This window comes from Accipiter gentilis, chromosome 32, assembly GCF_929443795.1.
Source record: "Accipiter gentilis chromosome 32, bAccGen1.1, whole genome shotgun sequence".
NCBI classification, from domain to species: Eukaryota; Metazoa; Chordata; class Aves; order Accipitriformes; family Accipitridae; genus Astur; species Astur gentilis.
The window spans coordinates 2973761-2997567 of record NC_064911.1 but is presented as its reverse complement, the minus strand read 5'-3'; the positions used below and the strand labels follow the sequence as shown (position 1 = coordinate 2997567).

The following is a 23807-nucleotide window of genomic DNA, read 5'->3' as shown; positions in this document are numbered from 1 at the left end:
TAAAAAATTTTGAGTGTCTTTTTACTTTAAAATGTAAATTTGATTATGTTTTTATATGACTAGATGACCAGACAATTTGGTTTGCTCTTTTGTAATTTTGAAATTTCTAAGAAAGGTTTTGGAGATAGTACCTACAATGTCTATGAGTAATTTCTGGCCAGAAGGACATGAAACAGGCTTATGCATTCATTATTTAACAAACACCTCTGCTGCAATCACAAGAAAAAGTGGAGAGATACAAGCCTGGTCAGTTCTCTGCCACCCACCAGAAAATGCAAGCCAAAACAAAAGCACAGAGAAATTATTTTATCCATGTCTAACAGCCTACTTTTTTAACATAAACAAGAGTGCAAAGAATTAATGATACATCTGTTCCCACCAAGAGAAGCATTTTCAGAAGATGGCAGGGCAAACTCCTGAAAAACAAATGCAGCAACACAGGCAAAACTTGCTTGTTCCAAAGGGGTAACTCCAACTAGCCAGCAGACATTTACAGTATTAACATATTCTGCAGAAAAGAAAACAATAACAGAATAGTAACAGTTACTGGACTAGCCCATACTCATCTAAATGGGAACAGGAGGAACCTGCAAATTCAGAGAGTCCAGTCCCCTGCTGTCAGAAGCAAATCCTACAACTCACAGGCTTGCCCAGTTCTGTCTTAGAAAAACTGAAGTCCCCTGCCTCAGTTGTAAGACTGGTCCAGAGCCTCAACAAGGATTAGAAACATTTTTATCACTTCCAGTTTGGTTTTGTTGAAGACAGGTTTGTAAGTCTTTGATTGTGCCAGCACTACCTTTCATTCAAATGGTGGTTCTTTTTTCCTACCTGTTTTACCCGAGATGTACTTATAGAGGGCTGTCATATACTTTCTAAGACCTATGTCTTGGTAAAGCTGCATTCCTCTAAGCCGTCCTAGATGAAATTTCCATTTTCCCTAGCTTATTCAAGCAGACTTTCTCTGCTCCCCATTCCACCTGGCATGACGTTTTTGAATGCCTGTGGCCAGGCCATGGGAAGTGTTGCAGATGCTACCCTGATGGCATTCCCGTGGCAGAGAAGAAGAACTAGAATTCTCAGTAGAGAGCACTTTTCAACCGTGAAGCCTGTATCCTATTTTTTTGGTACGAGTTTGCTAGTTTACCCAGGTGACTAATTACAACAGACCTTAATAAAGTTCGACAAAGTATATATTTTTTTCACTCAGAAGCCAACAGCCATACTTTAATTTCTCCTTAGGACAGCCCGAACTTGTTACTTCATGAAGTATCTTGCCCATCCATAAATTAATATATATAAAAGCATAGCTGCTACATAAGCAAAAACCATTCCTGCCAAAGAAAGTTATATTTAATGGCAACAGTTGCTACTTTTAATCTTGCTTATTTCAGGCTTCAGTGTCATCCACCCTCATTTTCCTGTGCTGGCAAAATATGCGCACACAGCATCCCTGATTTTGTTCACAAAGCTAGTACAAAAGCTACAGCTTTCAGTCATACTAATGGTTTATCCTACTATGCCTGATTTTCAACAAGGTCTGATTTTTCCTTGTATTTTGTTGACTAACTCACTGTGACATTGACAAACAGAATCCAGCAAGTAGACATGAAGAGTTCCTGTTATAGGCTATTCTGTAGCTGCATATATGTATGTACATCTTTACAAGACATATGCACTGTTTATTTAGATTTTTTTGTTTGGAATCCAGATATGATAGATGTTGGAAGATGATATGCAAAGGCAGTTCATGAAGAAATAGAAAGCTGAGCTGTTCTGCCTGTTTTTCAAGATAGGTTGAAGGAGCTGTTCTAATTAAAATCTTTACTGGGGCACACAACAGGACAGTTTTCAGTAATTTTTTTGCTTTACTCACATGTCAAAGTGCGTTTTGCCTTACCATATGAATATCAGCATTCCATATCCACAAAAGTTGTATAGTTGATAGTGTCACCCAAGTGTTCAAAAACTTCAAAACAGTTTATTTTTTAATTCACCTTCATTTGTTTGCATTTACTTTTTGGTTCTACTGTGAAAAAAAATCAAAACTTTCTCCTGAAAAGGTTGAAGTTTGGAGAAAAAATTGTATCATGCAGTTTTGCCAGCTGAGCATGTGGACTCCTCTGGAAGGCAGTCTTTAGCACTAGTCTAAGTAAAGAGCGGTGTCTCACTTTTTGTAGATTTGGTAATTTTTAGCTAAACTATTCTGGAAAACCAGAAAGTTCAGTGCCAATATTTTGCACATGGCCTATGTTCACTATATGGCCTTGTGTACACCTCCATGATGGAAGAAATCACATTATTCCAAGCAAGAGTGATATCTGCACATTGCAGCTACTTTTTGTAGAGCAACTGGAACTTTTCAACCAGTTCCAGATATCTAGCCTAGGATATATCTAGTCTAGGATATATCTAGTTTAGTCTAGTTTTACTATGAAAGTAAGCAGTTCTCTTTCCTCCAAACAATTTGAGTCAACTGGATGAGAGCAACTGAGAGTTTTGCTCTCCTTTCCTGAGAGATTTTTCCATTCTTTCCTAACCTTAGTATGATGCTGTGACTTGTAAACATCCATGTCTTACATAATCTAATATAACATCATAGTTATCACAGCAGCATTACAGGAGACTTATCAAGTTCATAAGTAATCAGATCTAATTATAGAGTACCACAGTACTCTAGGAATTCTCTTGGAATTTAATACATATTAAAAAAATAGAGCATACCCTTTAAACACACAGTATACTTTTAAACTTTCTAAAATAATTTGTATGTGTCTAACAAGAGTCTTGGCAGTCAGCAGAAGCAATAGTTCTATTATTAAAGTTCCAGAGTAAACAAGGTTTCTGCTAAATGCTTGTATCACACATAACAAACTGTCCCTTTCATAATATTTTCATTGTTTTTTTGTATAGACATTTCTCACTAAAGCATGAAAAACTACCTCTTGAGTTAAAAAAATGATATTATAAATGCTTGGAGCCTTTTCTGGGTTGCAGCAATTTAACAGTCATCTAACTCCATTGATCTCAACAGATTACATAGTACAAATATGACATAAATGCCTCTCTCAAGCTCACGAATTCATGAGAAGTGATGATAAAGAATTACGGGACACTGTGTGCATCCGTATGTGACTTGTGTTCTTCCCTCTTCAGGATCAAACTACCGGCTGGAATAAAGAATTTGATGGAGAAGAGGGAGACGAACGGAGCAAGTCACAGGAAATGCTAGAACAGGACAGACAGCACACAGAGTAAAGCGGGTACTTAACACTAGATACCTTCCTCTGTATTCAGTGACCTAAACAAGGCGGCCTTGGATGCTGATGTAGGTGTCTAAATATAGCAGATGATAACCCGTAGTAGAGTGTCTGTCAGAGGGGCCACCACCCACTATGCAGTTAATCAAGGAAGGGCCTTCCAAGGCCCAGTCCAGCTTTTACACAGGGCAAAGGCTAATGTTTCCTAATAACAAACCGAGAAACGTAGCAAGCCTACCCTCGCTGCACTACCCACCACATTGCTTACATGAGGCCGGGGGGGAAATGACACTGAAGCCCAAATAAGTGCTTTTTCCTCATTCAAAGTGTTGTTCATCAGTGGGAAGCAAATAATTTCCAACACTGCAAACAAAAGGAATTGAAAAAAAGAAGTTTACCAATATAAGCTTTGTTTCACTGGTAGCATATCAGGAACTTCTTTGTAGTTTTTTTTTTTATATTAAAGCTGCAAAAGAGACCAGGCTTTTGCTGCATATGGCTTAAACTACTCTGTTCTTATATGCAGGGCTTTTGTGTCTAGTTGACCATACATTAATATTTTTTTTAAGTAAAAAAAAAACCCAACCAACAAAAGCAAAAATTTAAGTTAGAGAACTGATATTATTTTCTTACAAATTGCTTCTTGGAATTTCCTCCTCTCAGAGTAGGAGAAAAATGTAACATTCAAAAAGGTCTTGGAAAACACAACATTTTTGGTCTGAACCTAGCTAGTAGAGCAGAACACCAGACTGATCATTTCTATTCTTCAGAAAGAACCTGTAACTTCCAACTAGGATCATCCTCTAGTAAAAGTCCTTACAGAGAATTAGCTATTTGCAGTTAGTCTCCTAGAAATACCTTTTCTCCAGCCAATCCTACCTTTACCTCTGTAAAGTTGGCGCCGGTGCTTGAACAGCAGGGTTTATTACCCTGTCAGGGGGAGGCTGCACTGAACTTTGCCCTGCCATCGGATACCAGTGTCCAGGGAGTAGGTATGGTAGGATCGTGGTAGGAAAAGTGGGAACACTAGGTAATTCTGCTCAAACAGCCAAGTTGTCTGCCAGGGCCTAACATAGAAGGACAAGGGCTTGAAGCCTAAAACAGAGGTGCAAATTGCTTGGTACTCAGCCTGTGGTCTGCTGCCTGCATGCATAAAATTCTAAGGCTCTGATTTTCCAAGTCACTCGGTGAACTCACATAGCTTTTAAGCTGCTTTCAAAATCCAACCTGAAGATCAGCTAATTTGGCTTTTTGTTTGTTTTGTTTTGTTTTTAAAACATGTTTCAAAATTTTCCTTTGTATGTTTGAAACCTGGAAAATTATAACTTTTTTTTTTTTTTTTTTAAGTGTCTATTATTATATAGCCACCTACTCTGCATTTATAGTTTGCTTCTTTAAATAAAATACAAATGCTTTTGACTATATTTATGGCATGGTGATAAAAATCTTGTTGCTTTAGATGTGATATTTTTATTATGAAAATATGTACCAGCATTCTTACAAATTCAAGCATTTGAGGCTGCTATGCCACAGTCCATTGAAGGGTTCGTTTGCATGACACTTCATGTGTGCTGGTTTATGCTAGCTAACTTTGGGATAGAGAAAAGCATTGATGGAATGACAAGGGACACCACCATTCGGTACTTCTGCAGATCCTGGTGAAGCCCATGTTGTAGTTTGCTTCTGTAATACAGGAGGTACCTGTTTCAAAGATGGTATGGTTACATTAACATAAATTGCAACCACATGCTATACGGGAGTGACACACCCTTAGCAGTTCGGATTATGGCAATTTTAAAAAGAAATCAATAAGAAAATGTAACTAGCTAAATTATAACTTTATTACAGTTATTGCTTGTTTGACATTTAAAGTAGTATAAACGTAATGTAATTGCATTAAGTAGTTATAACTTTAAGCTGTGATCCAGATTGACAAAAGCAAGGAAATTCAAGTTTGCATTGCCAAAGCTAAATGCACTGTTATCTCTGCATCAGCTCAGAACCCATGTTGACTTAACTGCCTCTAGTTGAAAGGCATAAAGGCATCTAAATATAAATAAGCACATAAGCTTGAAAAGCTAAAGGATGAAGCACTACCACTAACTTCATACTTCTGAGTGGTTGAGTCAGCCAGAGAGTCCTCATAAGTTATCTTTTCAACTACCACAATATTACCAAACAGAGTTTCTGAAGGATAATAAAAAGAACATTATCTGAATCAAAGCCTTTGATTGTTCCTTTGAATTTGTTATCATATGGAGGTCATGAGAGTAAAGGAAGGTTCTCTTGAAAAAAATGTCAGGGACTTAACAGACCAAGAGGGTGTACTTAGTGGAATTGCTCTAGTGTGTACTTAAAAAACTTTTACTGAAGGGCTATCATTTATCCAGCAGACTTGAATGCTTCCAGAGGAGCAATTTCAGTCTATCGTGAAATTACATATTTAGAGTACATTGTATGTTCCAGAAATGGGTCATAAAAGTGCTAATAAAAAAATCATCACTTGGCCTGTAAAGTACCTACATCTAACACTAGTAATTTTGTTTTTATGTACTACCAGCAGTAATGATAATCATACTTTGCTCTTTTAGAGCAGTCTTCATCCACTGATCTCAACGATCTTTAATAAAAAAAAGGTAAAAATTATTAATCTCATTTCAGAGATGAGCAGAAGAATGAAGCAACTCCTCCAGGATCACACAATGTGTCACTGACAGAGTTGAAAACAGAATTCAGGTTCTTTACTTTCAATTCAGTGCTTTAGCCATGAAATGATATTGCTTTTCTCAAATTGAATTCTTCCGAGGGAAAAAAATATCAATCGTCTTCACTGCACTGGAAGATCAGTGGAATAAAAAGGCCAACATACTACCCTGTTCTTTCAGCCCAAATCTTAAGTTGCTATTCATTCCTTTAATCTTTCCTAGTTACGCCTATGGAACTTGCCCCTATTCTCAGGATTAGAGAGATAGAGCAAGAAGAGTCTCTGTCATCCTCAGTTCCTTCCCCAGTCATCCTTTTGATGAGAGCAGCAGGAGAGAAAAGTCAGTCCTTTAAGTCAGCAGCCCTCCAGTGTTGTCTCACTAGTTGATGGGGACAGGAAGGATGACATCATTGGACAACATGGTCTGCTAATGCCTTTCTCAATTTACACTCAGGAAACAACTGCCTTCATATTGAAATATCAGAGGAAGTCTAAATGCTCCTGGGAAACAGATAATCTGAAGTAGTTTACAAAAGCCAACAAACACTCCAGAACTGCTACAGAGGAAAGGGAAATAATCCCTGGATACAGAACTGGCTCTGTGCCTGGTGAGCCGCAGAGTTGCCATCAACTGCCATCTGATTATCCAGTATATCGGGGCTCCATTGCGCTATGCTGACAAATCGGACCAGTCACAAAAGGTTTCACCACTTGTAGCCTGTGCTGACTGCAGACACCTGCTAGGGCAACCATTAGGGTTGCTGGCTGTGCAGCATGAACTAGAGTAACTTTGAGGAGGCTCTCATCAATCCTGATGACTGGCTTTAGTTACGTAAGATTAGAGATAAGATGGCACTACAAAATACACCTTTACGTTCTCTTGGAATGTGCCAGAGAAAGCCGATTATACTGGTTTTACCACAGCCTGTAGGCATAAGAATATAAGAGCTGGCTCATTCCTTCTCCTGTCAAAACCACAGAACTCTTCATTGCAGTGCAGCAGTACGTGCTGTGTTTTGCACAGGAATTGCAAAAAAAAATTTAAAAAGCTGGTGAGATTGTTAAAATAGTAATTTCCCTGCAATTGATTAAAAATGCCAAATCAATTTTCCCGCAGATCTTGAAAAGACAATGTTTTCTTCTATGGAAATGTACAGTTTTGTTAAATGTTAATAGGTTAGAGAAGCACCACTGAAAACTTTCACTTTAGTGTAACAACCAGAGATTTTTTATCATAACAAATACAGTGAATGTGAAGCAGAACTGTAGTAAAAAAAAAGTTACCTGCAGCTGCTGATCTAGTTCTGGAAAAGCCAAAGGGAAATTTTCAGAGGAAGCATCATCTAAAAGGTAAACATGATGTTAAAAGTCAATGTCTACCAAAAAGAGCATTTCAAATGATCTGTTTAATATAGTTCTACATTGCATATATTCACAATAATATCAGGGTCCTGCAACCACCTCCGCATCTGCTTATCTTTCTACACTTGAGATCCCTTAATAGACTCCTTGAAAATACTAGTGGGTTGGCAATAAGAAAATGTTTAGGTGCTGGAAAGACAGAAAGCCTATTTTGTATTGCAGTAATTAAGAAACAAAACAAAGCCAGTTAGCACAGTAGAATGTGACAACTTAATAAATCCAAACAATTTTTCTTCCTGAGCTCTCCATTACACTGCAAAGTAAAGAACCTTCTTACTACCGAAGAGTTCATTACTTGAATGAAGGGAAAGATAACTTCCCCATCACAATACAATGACTTACCAGGGCTAAACCAAGAATAATAAAAACCTTTTCTCCCATCACTCAAAGGCAACCACAAGAACACACAAACCAGCCTGGCAACCCTGGAACTAGAAGACTGTTACCTACACAGACGTGATAGAACGGGAAAGACACCACAAATTTCTCAATACTGCAAAGAAATGCCTTTGCCCTAACCTGTAGATAACAATCTTTATGGCCTACAGTTAGTTCATTCATGACAACAAGCCAAACTGTGTCTTTATTTATTTCTTTATTTTTAGTACAAGCTTCAGCAAAGGTGGGACAGGCTGTGCAAGTTACGTCAGTGTTGTGATGTGGACACCTGCCCACTAGTAGCTGGACTGAGATCAGAAATATGAATCATACTTGGTAGCGTCACAGCTAGCCACTGCAATATTTCTTTCTCAGTGACTTTCACACTATCAGTTTTGCATTGGATTGTGATGACTGTTTATGCATCTTACTACAGGTTACCGGAGGTGAAGAGAGGGTTACTATTAGCTAGCTTACAGAGTCAGTTATTTGTAATGTGTCAAAATTAAACAAGGATGGCTCTCATAGGAGAAAATTGCTAACATAGGTCAGATCTGCAACCTGCTCTGTGCTGGCAGAGTTGTATGCTACAACAGAACCCCAACAAAATTAAAAGGACCACATATCAAAGCAGGATTCTGAATATACTTTAACAGTACAGACTAGGATTTAAATTATTTGTCAAATATTTGTTATCCCTTTATCCTTCCCTCAGTGGTACCATAGCAAAGTAGGTTAGAGAAAAAAAGTAAAATAAGTCACCTTATCTTGTGAAGAATAAACATACTGGCTAACATATGGTCAGAGCCTTACTTTAACTAATAGAGTTAGAGGTAGGCATCTCTAGGAAGGGGTGCCCAGAGAAGAAAAAAAATAGTGATACAGAGGGCAAAAGCAAATGCTGTTGAACTTCCTCAGGAAACAAAGTGAAGTTCTATATTTTCATCGGGTAGGGGTCTTGCCAGTATTATCAAAAAGTCATACCCGTCTGTCCATGTTCCCCCCCAGCTTCATTTTTCACACCATGTCCCAAACATGCCCATTCTGGAAAATAATTAAATAGCTTTAATTGTATAGAATTCTATCACACTGATATGCAGCTGTTTACCTTTAATTTGCTGTTGCTTTCTTGTACAATATTTAAAAATAGACTAATATTCTAAAAGAAGAAAGATGAATCACATAGCAAGGCTAAGAGGAAGGACGGAATAGGACTCAGTGCGACTAGGGGTACAGCTGCTCTACAAATATTTGGCTGAATAGCTGTTAAATATTCTGACAGAGATATTGGACCAGAGTCGTGGACAGCAGTTAAGCTGCTATTTGTTTTGACAATTCCAGCAGTACAATCTTTGGTACAGTAGCTTTAAGGAGAGACCTCAAACATTTTTAACTTAAGAAAAACAAAGCAAAAGCAACCCCAAGAATTTTAAAGAAGCATCAACCAATATTTAATTTTTCACTGCATCAGATCTTAATAATAAAACAAAATTAATGCAGTGTTGGAATATTAGAAAATATATTGGATTATCTTCAGAAAAGAACCAGTAAAGAAAAGATTGGAAATACTTTAAAAAGGATGGAATAGAGAAAGAAATTACTATAGAGGAAATCCTTTCAATAAACAGATGTTCCCTGCTTATTTTTTGAACTCAAGTGACTGAGTCAATGGTACTAAAAATAGAACATATTGGTATCCTAACCATTATGGCATACCATAGTACATTTTATAATGGGCCTGCCCTAGCATCTATTGAACAGCTGCTAGGTTTTTATTTAGTTATGCTAGTTTAAAACTTGTTTAAATCATCATCTGATATATAGAACATCTTCGAGAAAAGTTGGGGACTCCAGTGGTTTGAAATTTTTCTGAGTTTCTAATTCTCTTAGGCTCCTCTGACATTTTCAGCTGAAGTATTTAGTTTACAAAAATTAACAGAAATCCTCACAGCTAACTGCAATCTTGTTTTCCACAAGAAGAACAACAAAAAACTTTACCCACAGCTTCCAATGAAATAAACTACTGCATCAGGTCAGTCTGAATTTCACTGTTGTCAAAGTAACAACCACAACAACAACAAAAATCACTTGGTAAAAACTAAACACATTTAGATTTCACACAAGGGGAAAGCAAATGACATCAGCCATTTGCCTCCTAAATTTTTTTTTAATATGTTTTCAGAAAGTCAAGAGAAAAGATAAAAACTTGCATTTTCTTCCAAAAGAATCACTATTGCCCTTACAAGCCTGAATACTGGGTGTTACAGAGGAGATCAAACAAAATCACATTGGCTTCTAGCCTTAAAAATCTATGACTCTGAAAACCAGAAACATTGAAAGTGTCTGAAATGTCAAAGAAAATGTTCTGAAGATCAAAACACTCTCCTAACTATCTCCTTATCTGTCTGTATTTGTTCTTTTCTATTCTACATCTTCCTAACCAGACAATAGAATTCAGAAATATCTCTTTTTCTCCTTTTCTCAATTTATTATCAATATTTAATGAATGCCTAGATTGTTACAGGGAATCACGGATATAATCAAAGACCACCTTTATAATAGTTAGTGGCTTTTCAGTGCCACAAAACCCTGAAAATTATTAGGCTGATTCTTCACCAGATACAAACAGCATCTCACGCCTGTGGTTACTATTTTACTGCTCCCTTCCCTGTCACTCATAAAGAAAAAGGACTTATAATTCAAGCTGGTTGTTGAAAACACATTTTGTTTAAAAATAAAAAATTAAAAACTCAGACACTGCAACTTGCTGTACCTGAAAATGAGTCAAGATTCTGGTCAAAAGACAACAAGAAAGGAGGAAAAACATACACGTGAATGTCATGGCCACCCCAGCAAACTCAACAGCTCTAACTTGTGATGTGAAGGAGTCCGATCAGGGACTCTGTCACAGCCACCGAAGTTAAAGTATCTGTTGCATGATTTCTAAATGAGTAGCACTTCCTGATTTCCCATAGATCCCGAAACTAATTTTGAAGGTCTATATTTAAAAGTGCACTAAAAGTAAAGACCTGTACCCTGATTACGAGATGAACTCTCCGCACACACAGCTGATGTTTTTTTAACCAAAGACTTGGTTCATGTGTATGGAATAGTTTGACTTTCATGGTTGTTTCATCAGGTTCATACATACGCTTTGCTTGTTGCTGAAAACTGTGATTATAACAGAGAGAATCTTAATGGAGGGTCTCTGGGGAAATCACTTCCTCCTTTTGCTTTCCATCACTTGAGCTAAGACAAAGTACCCTCTATGTCAGAGCCAGCTCTCTAACCATTCCTACAGCAAAACTAACAGCATAACAAAAGAACAATCTCCCAAAGCATGCTGCCCAGCCAACGCACCTTCATGCTGAAATGGTGCAATAGGCAGCTTTGTGTAAGGACAGCAAGGCTAAGCTGCTCAGCCTTCGCTGCCCAGGTGAGCTCTTGTCTATCTGCTGACAGCACCTACTAATACAAACGTGAGGTGGGCTTCTGCTGTGTGGTACAGAGATCCACACAAGCCATCTGATTTAGAAAGCTGAACTGTATTAAGACTGATTGTCTTCATACAAAAGGCTTACTACTTATCAGTGATGTCTTGATGCATTCGGTCCCCTGGTACATGCTAACGTTGAACATTTAAGAATGAATCATGCTTTCTGGAAAAATTCACTTATTTAATCATGTTCTGGCCTTCTGGAGATTCCAATAGCCCAGACCTCCATCCTGTAGACAGACAAGCAAAATCCCTCACACTTCGCTGTCTGACTGACAGAATGTCCAGTACAATGAATATAATACCCCAGTCTCTTCCTATATGACTGCTCCATTCAGCTGAACTGTGGGCTATGGGCAATAGTTAATGAATAAATACTTCAAGAACAACATCTGATTTACTTGCGGTATAAACTCACAAATTACAGTTTCTCTGGGATCTTCACAAAGATAGACAGAAATAGAACATAAAAATGTAAATGTGTTGAAAGCACAATAAGGTTGCTAAATCAAGCACTCGAAATTTAGGAAATGCCAATCACAGCTCTGCTTCCTTGAGTGACTGAGTTATGATCCAGTCTTTAATTATACAATCAGGTACTATTTTTTTCTCCTACATGCGTGGGCAAGTGTATTCAGAACTCTTCCTCCTAAACTAAAGAATTAAATTGGTAACATAAGTAGGCTGTTATCCTGTAAGTGGATCAGCCCTTACACAGGAAAAGTGCTCAAACTCAACTGCAAGCTCTGCAACTCACAGTGGGACAACACTGGCAAACTGCATCGGGGTCCAGCCTTGGCCCTAGGAGGGCAGTGAGATCCAGCAGATCCAGCCCTGATTACTGACAGACATTCATAGACTCATCAAATTTGTCCTGGAAGGCTGTGTGGCTAAGTGACTGCGACTTGGCAGTGCTGCGTGAAGCTCCCAGGCTTCTATTCACAGCCCTGCCTGACATGACCTTACACAACCTCGCAGTTACCTCACTCATAAAATAGTGGGGAATGGTCACTGCCTGACCCAAGAATAGGCTATGAAGGCTTGCTCGATAATAAGAGTCGTGGACCTCCCAATAATAGAAATGGCCCATAACAGAAGAGATAGGAGCAAACCCCTCCTACTCCATATACCTTCACCTAAGCCTAAAGCTTCCCCTGATGAATGCACAGCCACTATCTATTGGAGGGTATCTCACCTAAGTTCCTGTCTAATTTCCAAAAGATCAAGCCACTTACTTGTAGGTTGGGTGTACTTTTAGAAAACCAGCTTTGTAAATTTTAGCCATATATGTTAGCAATTCCCACTGGTTTTCAACCAATACATGCTGGAAAGCCTCTGTTGCCATTACAACTAGAATGAGGACGGAGTAGGGATTTGAAGGTTGCTACTGAAGAAGCAACCATTGCAAAACAGTCTTCCATGATTAACTAAAAAAGCAAAAAATTCTTCATGGTCACTAGGATAACAAAGGCATAAAGAGGAGTAAAATAAGTCATTTGCTATGCTTGCAAAACTATTACACTGTTCCACTGTCTGCCAGTTTCATTAGAAGATGTATGTTTTGCCTTTGTTATCAGTGATTTTTCTGGAGAGTGCTATCAGAGGTAGACTAATTTCAAACAAAAGAAATTACTAATTTCAAACCCAGTCATTTATCACCACATGTCACTAGCAGAACTTTTCAGCTAGATTCAAGCTTTTATTCTAGGAGGGAAGATGAAGCAATGTTTACCTATAAACCTTCCTTTAGAACTATTACACAGAACAAATCCACTTGCCTAAATTTAATAAAGTTCCTGTTAAAATCATTGTATCTTAATATGTTCAGTAAATAAGAGTGGTACAAATTAGGACATATCAAATTTCATTGGTTTAATTAAATTCATGTTGATAAACTACAGTAAACTTTCTATTTGGGAACAGTTATTTAAATTTTGGAACACCATATTCAGTTCAACTTGCATTAGTTTCCAAATGATATAAGATAGGCTGAAATAATATGTTTCAAATTCATTAATTTAACCAGGTACCTTAAGTCAAACTGGTGCAATACGGTGTGCAGACACACCCTGGAAAACCTGTGTTTGATGCCAGCTTAGTGAACTTGAGTAAAAGAGACAAACATAGATATCTATATATACAGGAATAAGAGATACACAATAAAACTGTCTTCTTATATTGCACCCGCTGATGGACTGCTCCTGAGACTTTTAAGGAACTGGTTAGCCTACTTTCACATTAAAAATACTGCACAAAGCAGGCCAGGATTTCAGTCATCAGGTGTTGACTGACAAATACTGTAACAATTAAATTATTTCTTGTACACTCAGGATAAGCCAGCTCCGGTCTTGTAGCTCAGTTAACACAAAGTAATCTCTTCTCATGAGTTGAGAGCAGTTTCTCCTTTCACTGCTCCTCACACCCAGTGCTTGGTTACAATCCTAGCCAGTGAGATAATCACCACCCAGAAGAAACATTCCGTTTCCCCTTTTTATATCTACTTATGCTGTCAGTTCCTCCTAGTAAGCAGTTGTCCAGCCCCCGGAAGGAGAATGCAGCCTTTCTTGGTGAAATCTGTCACTGTGACCTTTCAAGTGAGGTAAAATTTAAGGAAAAGCTTAAATCAGATTCCCTCACCACTTAGCCCTGGTGAAGAACTTTTTGTATACATAACCCAGCAGTACACAAGCCTCACCTGATGCTCTACTATCACACTTACAGCAGGTAACTCCTGTTTGAACTGAAAACAAATATCCTTGTCAAGGAGAAAAAAAGATTCAAGAAATATAAAAAAATAAGGAGGGGGGGAAAAAGCGCCAAGTATAGAATACCTAAAGGTCTACCTGTTAAATGTTTTTGCAGCTCATCTTAAAAGAAAAAGTTCTAGATACTTATTTGTATTCTCTTGATTCAACTGTGGTTTGCTGGAAATTTTCAAACCTGATGAAAGTTTATTTCCTTTGCTTTCTTTAAACATATCGAATATAATAACCATGTTCAGGCTTATCACTAAGAGGAAGAGTGGAATTCTTGTGACATGGTAAAATGGTGTGCTGGTTTAGACCTGCTGGTAGCCCTCAAGGGGATGTGATGCAGAGAACATGGCACTCACTTTACTGGTTGCTATTTAGTTTTCTAGTACTCACAGAGATTCTGGATTGCCTACTTCAGGAACACTTGTATATATACATTAAAGGACTCAAAATTAAGGAAAAGTTTAACAAAATGTAGCAAAAAAAGATTAACTTTCTGTAACTGAGTTTATTTCTCTAAATGTTAAGAGAGAGGCTGGAATTATTAGCAGGATAGAAAAGTAAAAAATAAAATATGATGCAATGTTAAGGAAGCTAGGCTTCCTGCCTTTCATGTCCTCTTCTTCCAAGCTATTCACAACCTTGTCATTTCCTACTGCCATCTCTTGTCACAAACCACTCTACACTCCTTGATTTTCCCATGGTCTCAGCTTTCCCTGACTTGTTTTCAGTGTCTCACATAAGCATTCTTTTTCTGTAATTTGTAAGAGCACTCCCCTTTCTTTTATATCTCTCTTCAAGACCTACCTTTGCCATAATTCCTGTAAGAAATTTACCATGTTACTATATCTTGAGAGATGAGAATGATTCCTTATTGCTTTCTGTGATAATAATGTAATTACCAGATTATTTTAACTTGTGAAAAAGGGCACATAGATAGCCACATGTGCTTCTTTATATTCCTTGTCCCCATCTTTCTGTGTCAATCAACGTTATGAGCTGAAAATTATGCAATAATGTATGAAGATGTTTGTTTTTAAATTCCCTTGCTTAGGGAATGAGATTCTATTTCAGGCTTGTAGCTGCCAATTAATATTACACGACGATTAGCTAGGAAAGGTAATGCATATTCTAAAATATTTTTAAAATGAGAAAATTGTAGTCAAGCTGAGAGTCTATTCACAAAAAGCTCAGGAAGCAGCCTCACACATTATCCTACAATGCATACCGTCCCATAAAGCACTCATCAGCAGTGGGTTTCAGTTATGCTTATCAGAGATCCTTATATTTCATGCCATAAACACATCTCAACCCTGACTCCAGGCACTCACCTTTAGCAACAGCACAGCCAGCTTTTTTGGGGATGCTTCCCAGCTTCTGATTTACTTCATTTCATTCTGACTTCTACCATTTGGCAACAGCTCTCTAGACCTTAATATCTAAGGTGCAAACTAATAATATTCATCTATTTCAAAGGCCAAATGGTCCATGAATGTACAGGGTATGTTTGGGGAAATTAATGCTCTATCAGCACTAGCTAACAGGATAAACGTCAATGAGATTTCTGCCGGTTTCTCAGATGCTATGTGGGCATCCGTTTCCTGAAATCTTTCACCAAGCTGGGCATGTGTGGCACTTTCCAACCTTCCTGCTGAAAGGAAAGTCTCTTCTTGTTCTACTCTCATCCTCAGTACAAAATATCATTTCACTTTTCTGGTTTTAAAATTCCCTAAAATCAGACATACTGCATATGCAGATAAATTGGATGATAGTTAATTATAGTGCTAAGTATATTCCACAAACCACTAAAAGAAAGCTAAGATCTAAACTGTCAGTCTAGTGGTTTTAGTCTAACGAAATTGTTAATGGAAACATTAAAAGTTATCAGACAGGAAAACTGATCACATGCTATCACTCAGGAAAAAAATCCACCCATAACACTGCTCTTCATTTGATATTGTAAACACTGGTAAGAACATGTGAAATTTAAAAGCAATTATTTCATTGTGGTTTACTCCATAAATTAAACTGTACCTGGGGAGTCACTCAGGCTGAAGGCAATTCGTACTGGCTTATCAGCAGGTACCCTGGCGGTGGTGATCATGTGGGCACTTGAGTCAATGCTTTTACTTGTTTGTTCCAGCTGCAATAATACAAACAATACATTTATTACAGAGCATGTGACACCATTCAACAAATGAGTTTTAATGCCTTTCATGCATTCACAGCTACCTTTCTCATTCTAGCTAAGCAACGTTTAGAATCAAAGTCAAAGGAGCGCCATTTCGCTTTTCCATTTAAAAAGGATTTAAGTGAAATTCAGTGCAGAGACTGCCCTTCTTCTGCTATTTACAGATTAGAAAGAACAGTGGCAAAGGAAGCTTCCCCTCTCCTCACCTGCTTGCTCCCCGCCATTGCCCCTTCAGCAAGCCTTGACTCGTGGCAATGCTGCCTGGTTCTGAAGGTGAAGAAGGAAGAAGGGGTGGGGAGTTGAGAGTAACATGACCCCAAGCCTGCCATGTGATTGGAAACGTGCACACCACTCCACATGGTGTCGACCAGGAGGCACCCATCCTCCTACCTTCCACCCATGCTCCCCCAGTCACACTGTCCCTGGTAGTCACACACTCAATGGTCAGAAAGTTACTAGGTCTCCAAACCTTGGTGGTGATTCTTCAGTGGAACTCTGTGCACGTGTAGGGGTCTGTCTGCATGGGTTTGACTCCCGGATTGGGACCTTACTCAGTCCTCGGTCTTTCTTCTGAGACCACCAATTCCAAAAAGTGGTTTCAGTGAGATGAAACCCTGTCTGTTAAGAAAACTGCTAGTTCATTTCAAGCAGGACACTAGAGAATCGTTAGGCAACAAAAGAATTAGCTACTACTGATCCGTAATGGTGTAATTAAAGCATCTCTGAACACTCAAAAGTTGTACTCAGAGTTCTACTATGTATATTTAACCTTTTGAATGAATAGTTTTGGTTAAACTCTATTGAATAGAAGAACGCAAACTTAATCTCCTTGTATATCAAGCACAAAGCTGCTAAAATTCACAGATATTAAACTTCTGATTGGCTCCATGTGTGGAGAACATGAAGTCAGTGGGACTTCATGCATGCAAAAGATCTGCCCATAAAGAAATTATTTTAGGACTGAAGCCTGTGCTATCCAGAGTGCATTGTATCCATACCAACTATGTGTACAATTATGAGAGTAGCTTTTAAATTACCATAAAAACTCCTCAGTCAATTAGAAAACAAATTCTTCAGGAAAATACAATGAATTTACTAAAAGTTGTACCACATGTCAGTAGACAACGCAGCATTTAGCTAGTGAAAACATAAGCCAGTTTTCTAAGCCAATAGTCTTGCAGTTTTTCAGTAAAGAAGCTATTGTATTGCACGGAAATCTCACCAACTCATTCTAATTTACACTTAATTATTTGGCAGTCTCAGAAAGTCAATAGAACAGAACAATATTTCAGAATTATAATCTTCCATGGTGATGCACAAGTGAATCAAACACTTCCCTGGCATCACTGCCTTGCAATCAGTGGAAGAGAACCAAATTTGTATCTGGCCCACTAATTTCAGCATTTATTTTTTATTTGCTTTGTCTGGCTTAATATTTAGCTAGCAGAGTGATATGGTTACTCTGTAGCAATGCTACACAAGACATTGTTACTTGAAATGCAAAATCTTTTCTTAAAATAATAACAAATAATCTAAAATTATTACTTTGACTAAATCTTATTTGGAGCTCAGAGTGTCTCTTTCTACTAATACATGAACAATATCAGGGATCGTTCTTTATTCCCCATTACTGAGAATCAAGACACACAAAAATTGAACTGATATCTATTGGGCAGAGATGCAGAAAAGTCACCTAAATTGCCATGGTGTATGTTTTTGGACTCAGGAAAAGATCCTTGCAGACAAGTGAAACATTCTATTTTGAAGTGCATTGATCCAACTAAATAATTTTTACTGTCTGAGCATTATTGATCTCTTTTTTTCCCCCAGACCCTCACTTTATAAGAAACTTCTGAGACATCTCATTGTTTTTGAATAAATAAGAGACCTACTAATCCAAAATCCTTTATCATATTTCCTTTCCATACCTCCCAATAAAAGGTAAAGCAAAAAAAAAAAAAAAAAAAAAGAAGAGATTTTAAGTGATAAGCACATCCTTGAAACAAGGCTGTTCATCATTCTGTGTTGTTGGTACACATTCCCCTGACATCTGCTTACTATCTCAAGCGGTCTTCCACATAAGAGTATACTTAACATTTTGTATCATAGCCTAAGAAATTAAAATGATGCATTCTGCTAGAGGATTTAAAGTTGCCATAACAATATTGCTAGGAGTAAATCTGTTGTTTTATCCCAGTCACATACTCTGTGGTCTGTGATGTCTTTAAATTACCTCTTTTACCCACCTACTATGTGAGGGCAAAAATCAATACCCCTTCAATAAGCAACGGTGAATTCTATCATACCACAAAAGAGTGTTTTCATTTTATTCCAATCCATGAAAAGAAATCTCATCTTTATACACAGCAATTACCCTGCTATCCATTTTTTTTATATTGCATTTATCCCTGCACTCCTTTTTGTGCAGAATCCTCAAGATTTTCATCACAAAAAGCAATCAAAGAGAACAGAGAGGGATGGAAGCAGCCTGTGTGCAAACAGGGCGATACAGGAGACACACACTGACTGCCCCCAGTTCCCCACCTGCTTTCTCCATGCATGAAGAACAATATCTCTGTAGACAGAGATGAGGGTGAGTGGGCAACCTGGAATTTAATGAGCTTTAATGAGCAGCTCTCTTCTTCACAACAATTGCCTATAGAACTGGCTGCTGTTTCTCCATAAAAAATCTGCAGCAGAACTCAGATTAAGTGCTGTTACAGCTCTATCAATTTAGTTCAGTTTTCACACCTGTTGCCTTACCTCACTTAGCGGAGTGTCTGCACTTGTATAATCCAGGGCCAGCCACTGCCTTGGCTTGTCGTTGCCTTTATGGAGTAAAGCTTCAATAAAAGAAAAGGCTGCACCTGCTGCATAGCAACAAACTGACAAGGTCTGAGAAGCTGAGACAGCTGTCAGGGCAACATGCTGCTACCTGCACTTCCCATAGGCTTTGCTGTCCCAAAAGATCACCCTTTTCCGCTTTTCTCCACAATTCCGCTTTTCCTTCCTCTCCTTGCCAGTGACGAGGGATTATGATGCTGTCATGCTTCAGGGAGGAAAAAATCCTTCTGTCACAGGCATTATTAAGCAGCAAACTGTGGCGAGCCCAAGATTTTTAATTCATTAGTCCTGGCAAACCTAAAATACAAACAGACTTGCTTCATAGGACAGGAATGTTTTCAGCATGACCCAATCAGTGTCTGTGTCTATTCCAGCAAACTGGCAAAGATAGCATGACTCCAGTCAGCAAAAATGTCTGCAGCTCCAATCAGCTTGGGCTGACACTGCCAACTTGGACTGGCTACAAGCGAACTATCAAATGATAGCAGCAACTATCAAAGCTAACAATAAGGGATGGGCTTGGTGTGTTAGGCTTGGTTCATGTTGGCTTTGGTCAAGCCGGGCTTGTCTAATAGCAGATGATAGCTCTGCACTTCGGAGGAGGCAACGGCAAATTTTCAGAATGTGTACGCTGTGAAAGCAGATGTATTTATAGATGAGCTGATGATGGCAGTGATAGCTGAAGCTGACTAAATCAGAGATATGACTGAACTCAGAGGATTTCCTAGTGTGATTTTGGATAGCTTTTGTCAGTTTTGAAACCACAGGCAAGCAATTAATAGATAAACCTTGAAGTATCACAAGAAAGATTAATTTCTTCAGCTTAAACTTTTATTTTCTGTAGCTGTGTCATGCACATGTACTGCCTACATGATTTCTTTGATTGACTGCTATCACAGTCATTAGAACAAATGGAGAAAAGTAGAGAACAGTTATGGAATGATTATACAGAACCTTGATATTTATTGTTCTGTGCTTGAAAAGGGGGTTCTCCTCCTTTTATATTTCAAAATGTATTTTGAAGGTATATTTTATATTTTTAATTCCAAATGGGAAAGGTTTCTCTAACTCAGATATCCTGCACAGGCACAGGGCTAGATTTCTCTTGGCTCAGCTGAGATATGGAGAGGTTGCAGGACAGACAGAGACGTGAAAGTCTGAAGCCAAATTTTCATCCTTCCTCACTCTCTCACCTTCTGGCCCTAGCCCAGGATTGATCTAATCAGTGCAAATCTCAGGAAGCCAGTGGTTGCCCTTGTGGCCTCAAAAGACCTTTTTCATACTTTGAAATGACTAAACTGCAAAGAAATTCTACCCACACTGCCTTTCTCCCAGCAATGACCTGGGAGGGTATCAGACAGCTACACCATTAGTTAGGTAACTGGAGAGGTCGTCTTCTTAACTGCAGTGTGGTTTCAGAGCAGACTATGGGCTCTGGTTCAAAGACTTTGTGAAAAGCAGGACTGCACCTCTGACCGTGCTGACCATTTTCTCTTCTCTTGATGTGTTTCTGGAAAGACTGAGGGTTCCTCCCTATATGTCTCCTTTGGAAGGGGAGGGAGAGAGATTTGTCTCTGATCACAACCATTATTGCAAAAATAACATTCTACAGCTCAATACCATCAGCGGTTGATATTGATCTCCAGTTACAGGTCCAATTACTGTGAAAGTATTTGTTTGAAGATACAGAAAATCCTGGCTCCAGTGAAGTCACTAAACAGTTTCCATGGAGCCAGGGAAGTCACTAAACAGTTTCCATGGAGCCAGGGTTTCCCCCAAATGGTAAGATCCTCTTCTGCTTTGTATGGACAGATGGTATTTAGATGATATGAGTGCCTTCATTACATGCCACTACAGTAAAGCCTAAAAAAGGCTCTCTATGTAAAATCTTTAGACATGCAAAATCTTCAATAGCCATGACAGCAAGGGTCTTGGACAGAAATGATGTCTGAATAGCCCAGGGATAGTTTTTCCAGATGGCTCTGACACCACATTTCCAGACTGACACTTCAGTTGTACTCAGTTTAAATAGTATGTGCATTTGCAAATGGAGTTCATCATCATTTTATGTTTTGTATCCATTGTATACTTGTTTTTTAAATGTCAGTGTTTCTAGTTAATCTGTATTATTATACACACTTTACATAAGAAGGTGGAATCACCTGTACTTCACTTAATATGCACACTCCTTTTCTAGGGAGTGTGCTGCTTCTGAAAGCTGTGAATCATGTACTAAGATACCAAAACTGCACAAACCAAAAGGCCCCTGATTTGCATTTAAATATCAGTTCCGTGCTTTACACAATGATTAGTCACCTGAAACTACTATTATATGGAAGATAGCATATTTTTAAAATGTGAGAATATTATAGCACTCTGTATATAGAACATTGAATCTGAAGCATCAGGATGAATGATTCGACTGTAGTCATTTTATCATCTATTTATTATTGGGGCTATGGTGTTAAAACTCTCAACACTATGGATTTAAACAGCACATTTTAAAAGGTTCTCTAAATTAGTTTATAACAGTAAACTAGGGAAGATCTCAATTTTAAACAACAAACTGAAGTCCAGGATACTTCACTTCTGTGACTTGCTCAAATTAATAGCCAAAGGCACTGTAAATTTTGGGTACAGATAAATTCCACTTGTCTTATTCACTAAGTAGGTGAATAAAATCGGTGTATCTAAGAAAATTACTCTCCCATTTATTGCAACACAAAGAATACTTCTTATTAAGAGGCTGCACATACACCTTACAGTCACCTCTGTGAAAATTATGGAATGCTGGTAACTCCAGTTTTTTTGTGCAGGAGCACAGCCTGTCCTGCTTTCTTTCCAGGATAAACTTAGTCATCAGATACCTGGTACCCAAGCAAAATTCTTTCAATCCTGTATCACATTATGAAACTGGTGATATGCTAGAAGAGGATATCATGTTTTATTCATCAAAAACACCTTAAAGGAACATACTCTATAGTAGGAACACTGGGACTTTCTGATATTCAGTAGTAGAAACATCCAAATTTGTAACAATTTTTAGGATGAAGTATCAGTTATTCTACAGATGTAAAAAAAAGCCAATATCTGCTATCTAATAAAACACCTGTTGCCTACCCTTTTTTAGCTGTGCTACTTTCAATTCATCTCAGTTTCCTAGTATAAGTAGTATTTTAGTAGCATATGACCTCATTCTTGCTAAAATGGTGTTTCACAGATTGCCAGTCACCATTTAAAAATACACTTTAAATATTCTAGCATATGGAAGATGTTCCAAGAAGAAATTTAAAAAAAAAATAAAAATGCTTTGCCTAAAACTGCACACCGAGCAAAAGCTTCATTTTATAGATTCCTCTAAGAACAAACAGAGTCCCATTTTTGACAATTTCTGATGAACTTGTTTCTGCAGCAAAATTTGTTAAAAATTCCACTGTGGGAGGAATTTGGTCCCCTTTACTGACATTGGGGCTGATCAGGGTAAAGCTGATCCATACTACAGAGAATTGATTTTGAAAGCATAAACATTGGTGAGTCACATCCTTTAACTCCACTTTACCTGTAGAAATTCCAATATCACTTGGATTGCATGGCTCAGAATTTGCCAAATATTAAAAGCTAGATGGTACATTCCATTTGTCTGCCATGGTAATTGAATAAGTGCCCTCACACCAGCCACAAAAATAGAATTTCTTTGTTGACCTGATCTCTTCTGGCAGTCCGTAAGGAGAACCATTGCAAGTCTGCATGGAACTGGATAGAGAAGTGGTTTTTACTACAGCAGCAGTTATCCTAGTTGCGATCAGAAGAACATCCAATAGAATGTAATCAAATCACAATTTTCCCAGCCAGAAATCCAGAACCAGAGAAGAATACTTCATTCCTGTCTTTCAGATAATGGAAAGGTATAGATCAAATATACATTATTTAGTCTTGTCGCACCTCACTCACAACATAACATCCCAAGTCCTGACAAGTGAAGCAGTCAACAGAGCACTTCATTACTGTTCTTAGATACTACCTCCAGCCTCCTTGCCTAGGTAGTATTTTAGCACAGGCAAAATAATGCAATCTCCCCCAAGCTCTACACTCACAAATGGCTGAACGCTATCAGATTAAACTAAGTTATTAAAACCAGCATGAAACATACATTGAGCACTGGCTTAAAAAATAGTACATAAGAAACTTTATAAATAATGGCAAAATGATATGCAATAGCTGAATTCAGTTATACAGTTCATACAGACCTAATGAAGGAGATTATTGCAGAGAAATTAAAAAATTGGCTCAGTCGAGGTAATATGGATTTACAGGAGTTGATTCAACAATTTTTACACCTGCCTTAAGAACATTGGGAAATAACTGCATCTTGAATCATTTGAAAATCTGACTGGTGAAAAACTCCATCGCTTCTACAGCAAATTCTAGACAGAAATCATGGGAAGCTAATTCCACTGAGAGGAGGAAAACTGAAGCCTTTGAGATATGATGCTGCCAAAGACCCTTGTGTATCTCTTGCATGGAAAACAAGATGAAAGCTGAAGTTAGAAATATTACTGGAAAAGCTTCATTATTGTCAGAAATTAACAGGTGCAAACTTAGACACTTCACTCACATAAGTGCAGAGATGGAAATAACCTTTAGAAACTAATTAAGGGAAGAATAATGGTGGGTCATCTCAACAGGGTATGGTGAAGGAGGATATGGATAGACAGTGTGCAGCAACTCACTGGGACATCAGCAGCCGAATGTTCAAAGCTAG

The 23807-nt window shown here is 38.1% G+C and overlaps 1 protein-coding gene across 1 annotated transcript in view; it reads right to left on the bottom strand.

Annotated features, from left to right (window-relative positions):
- MAP3K7CL (MAP3K7 C-terminal like) overlaps window positions 1–20633 on the bottom strand; it is a 35304-nt gene extending 14671 nt beyond the window's left edge. Inside the window, exons 1-4 of the mRNA XM_049834733.1 lie at window positions 20522–20633; window positions 18965–19113; window positions 16045–16153; window positions 7246–7304 (exon numbers count right to left, since the gene is read on the bottom strand). Of these exons, the coding sequence (XP_049690690.1) occupies window positions 7246–7304; window positions 16045–16153; window positions 18965–19113; window positions 20522–20633 (429 nt within the window). The remainder of the gene's footprint in view (window positions 1–7245; window positions 7305–16044; window positions 16154–18964; window positions 19114–20521) is intronic.
- Window positions 20634–23807: the final 3174 nt, after the last annotated feature.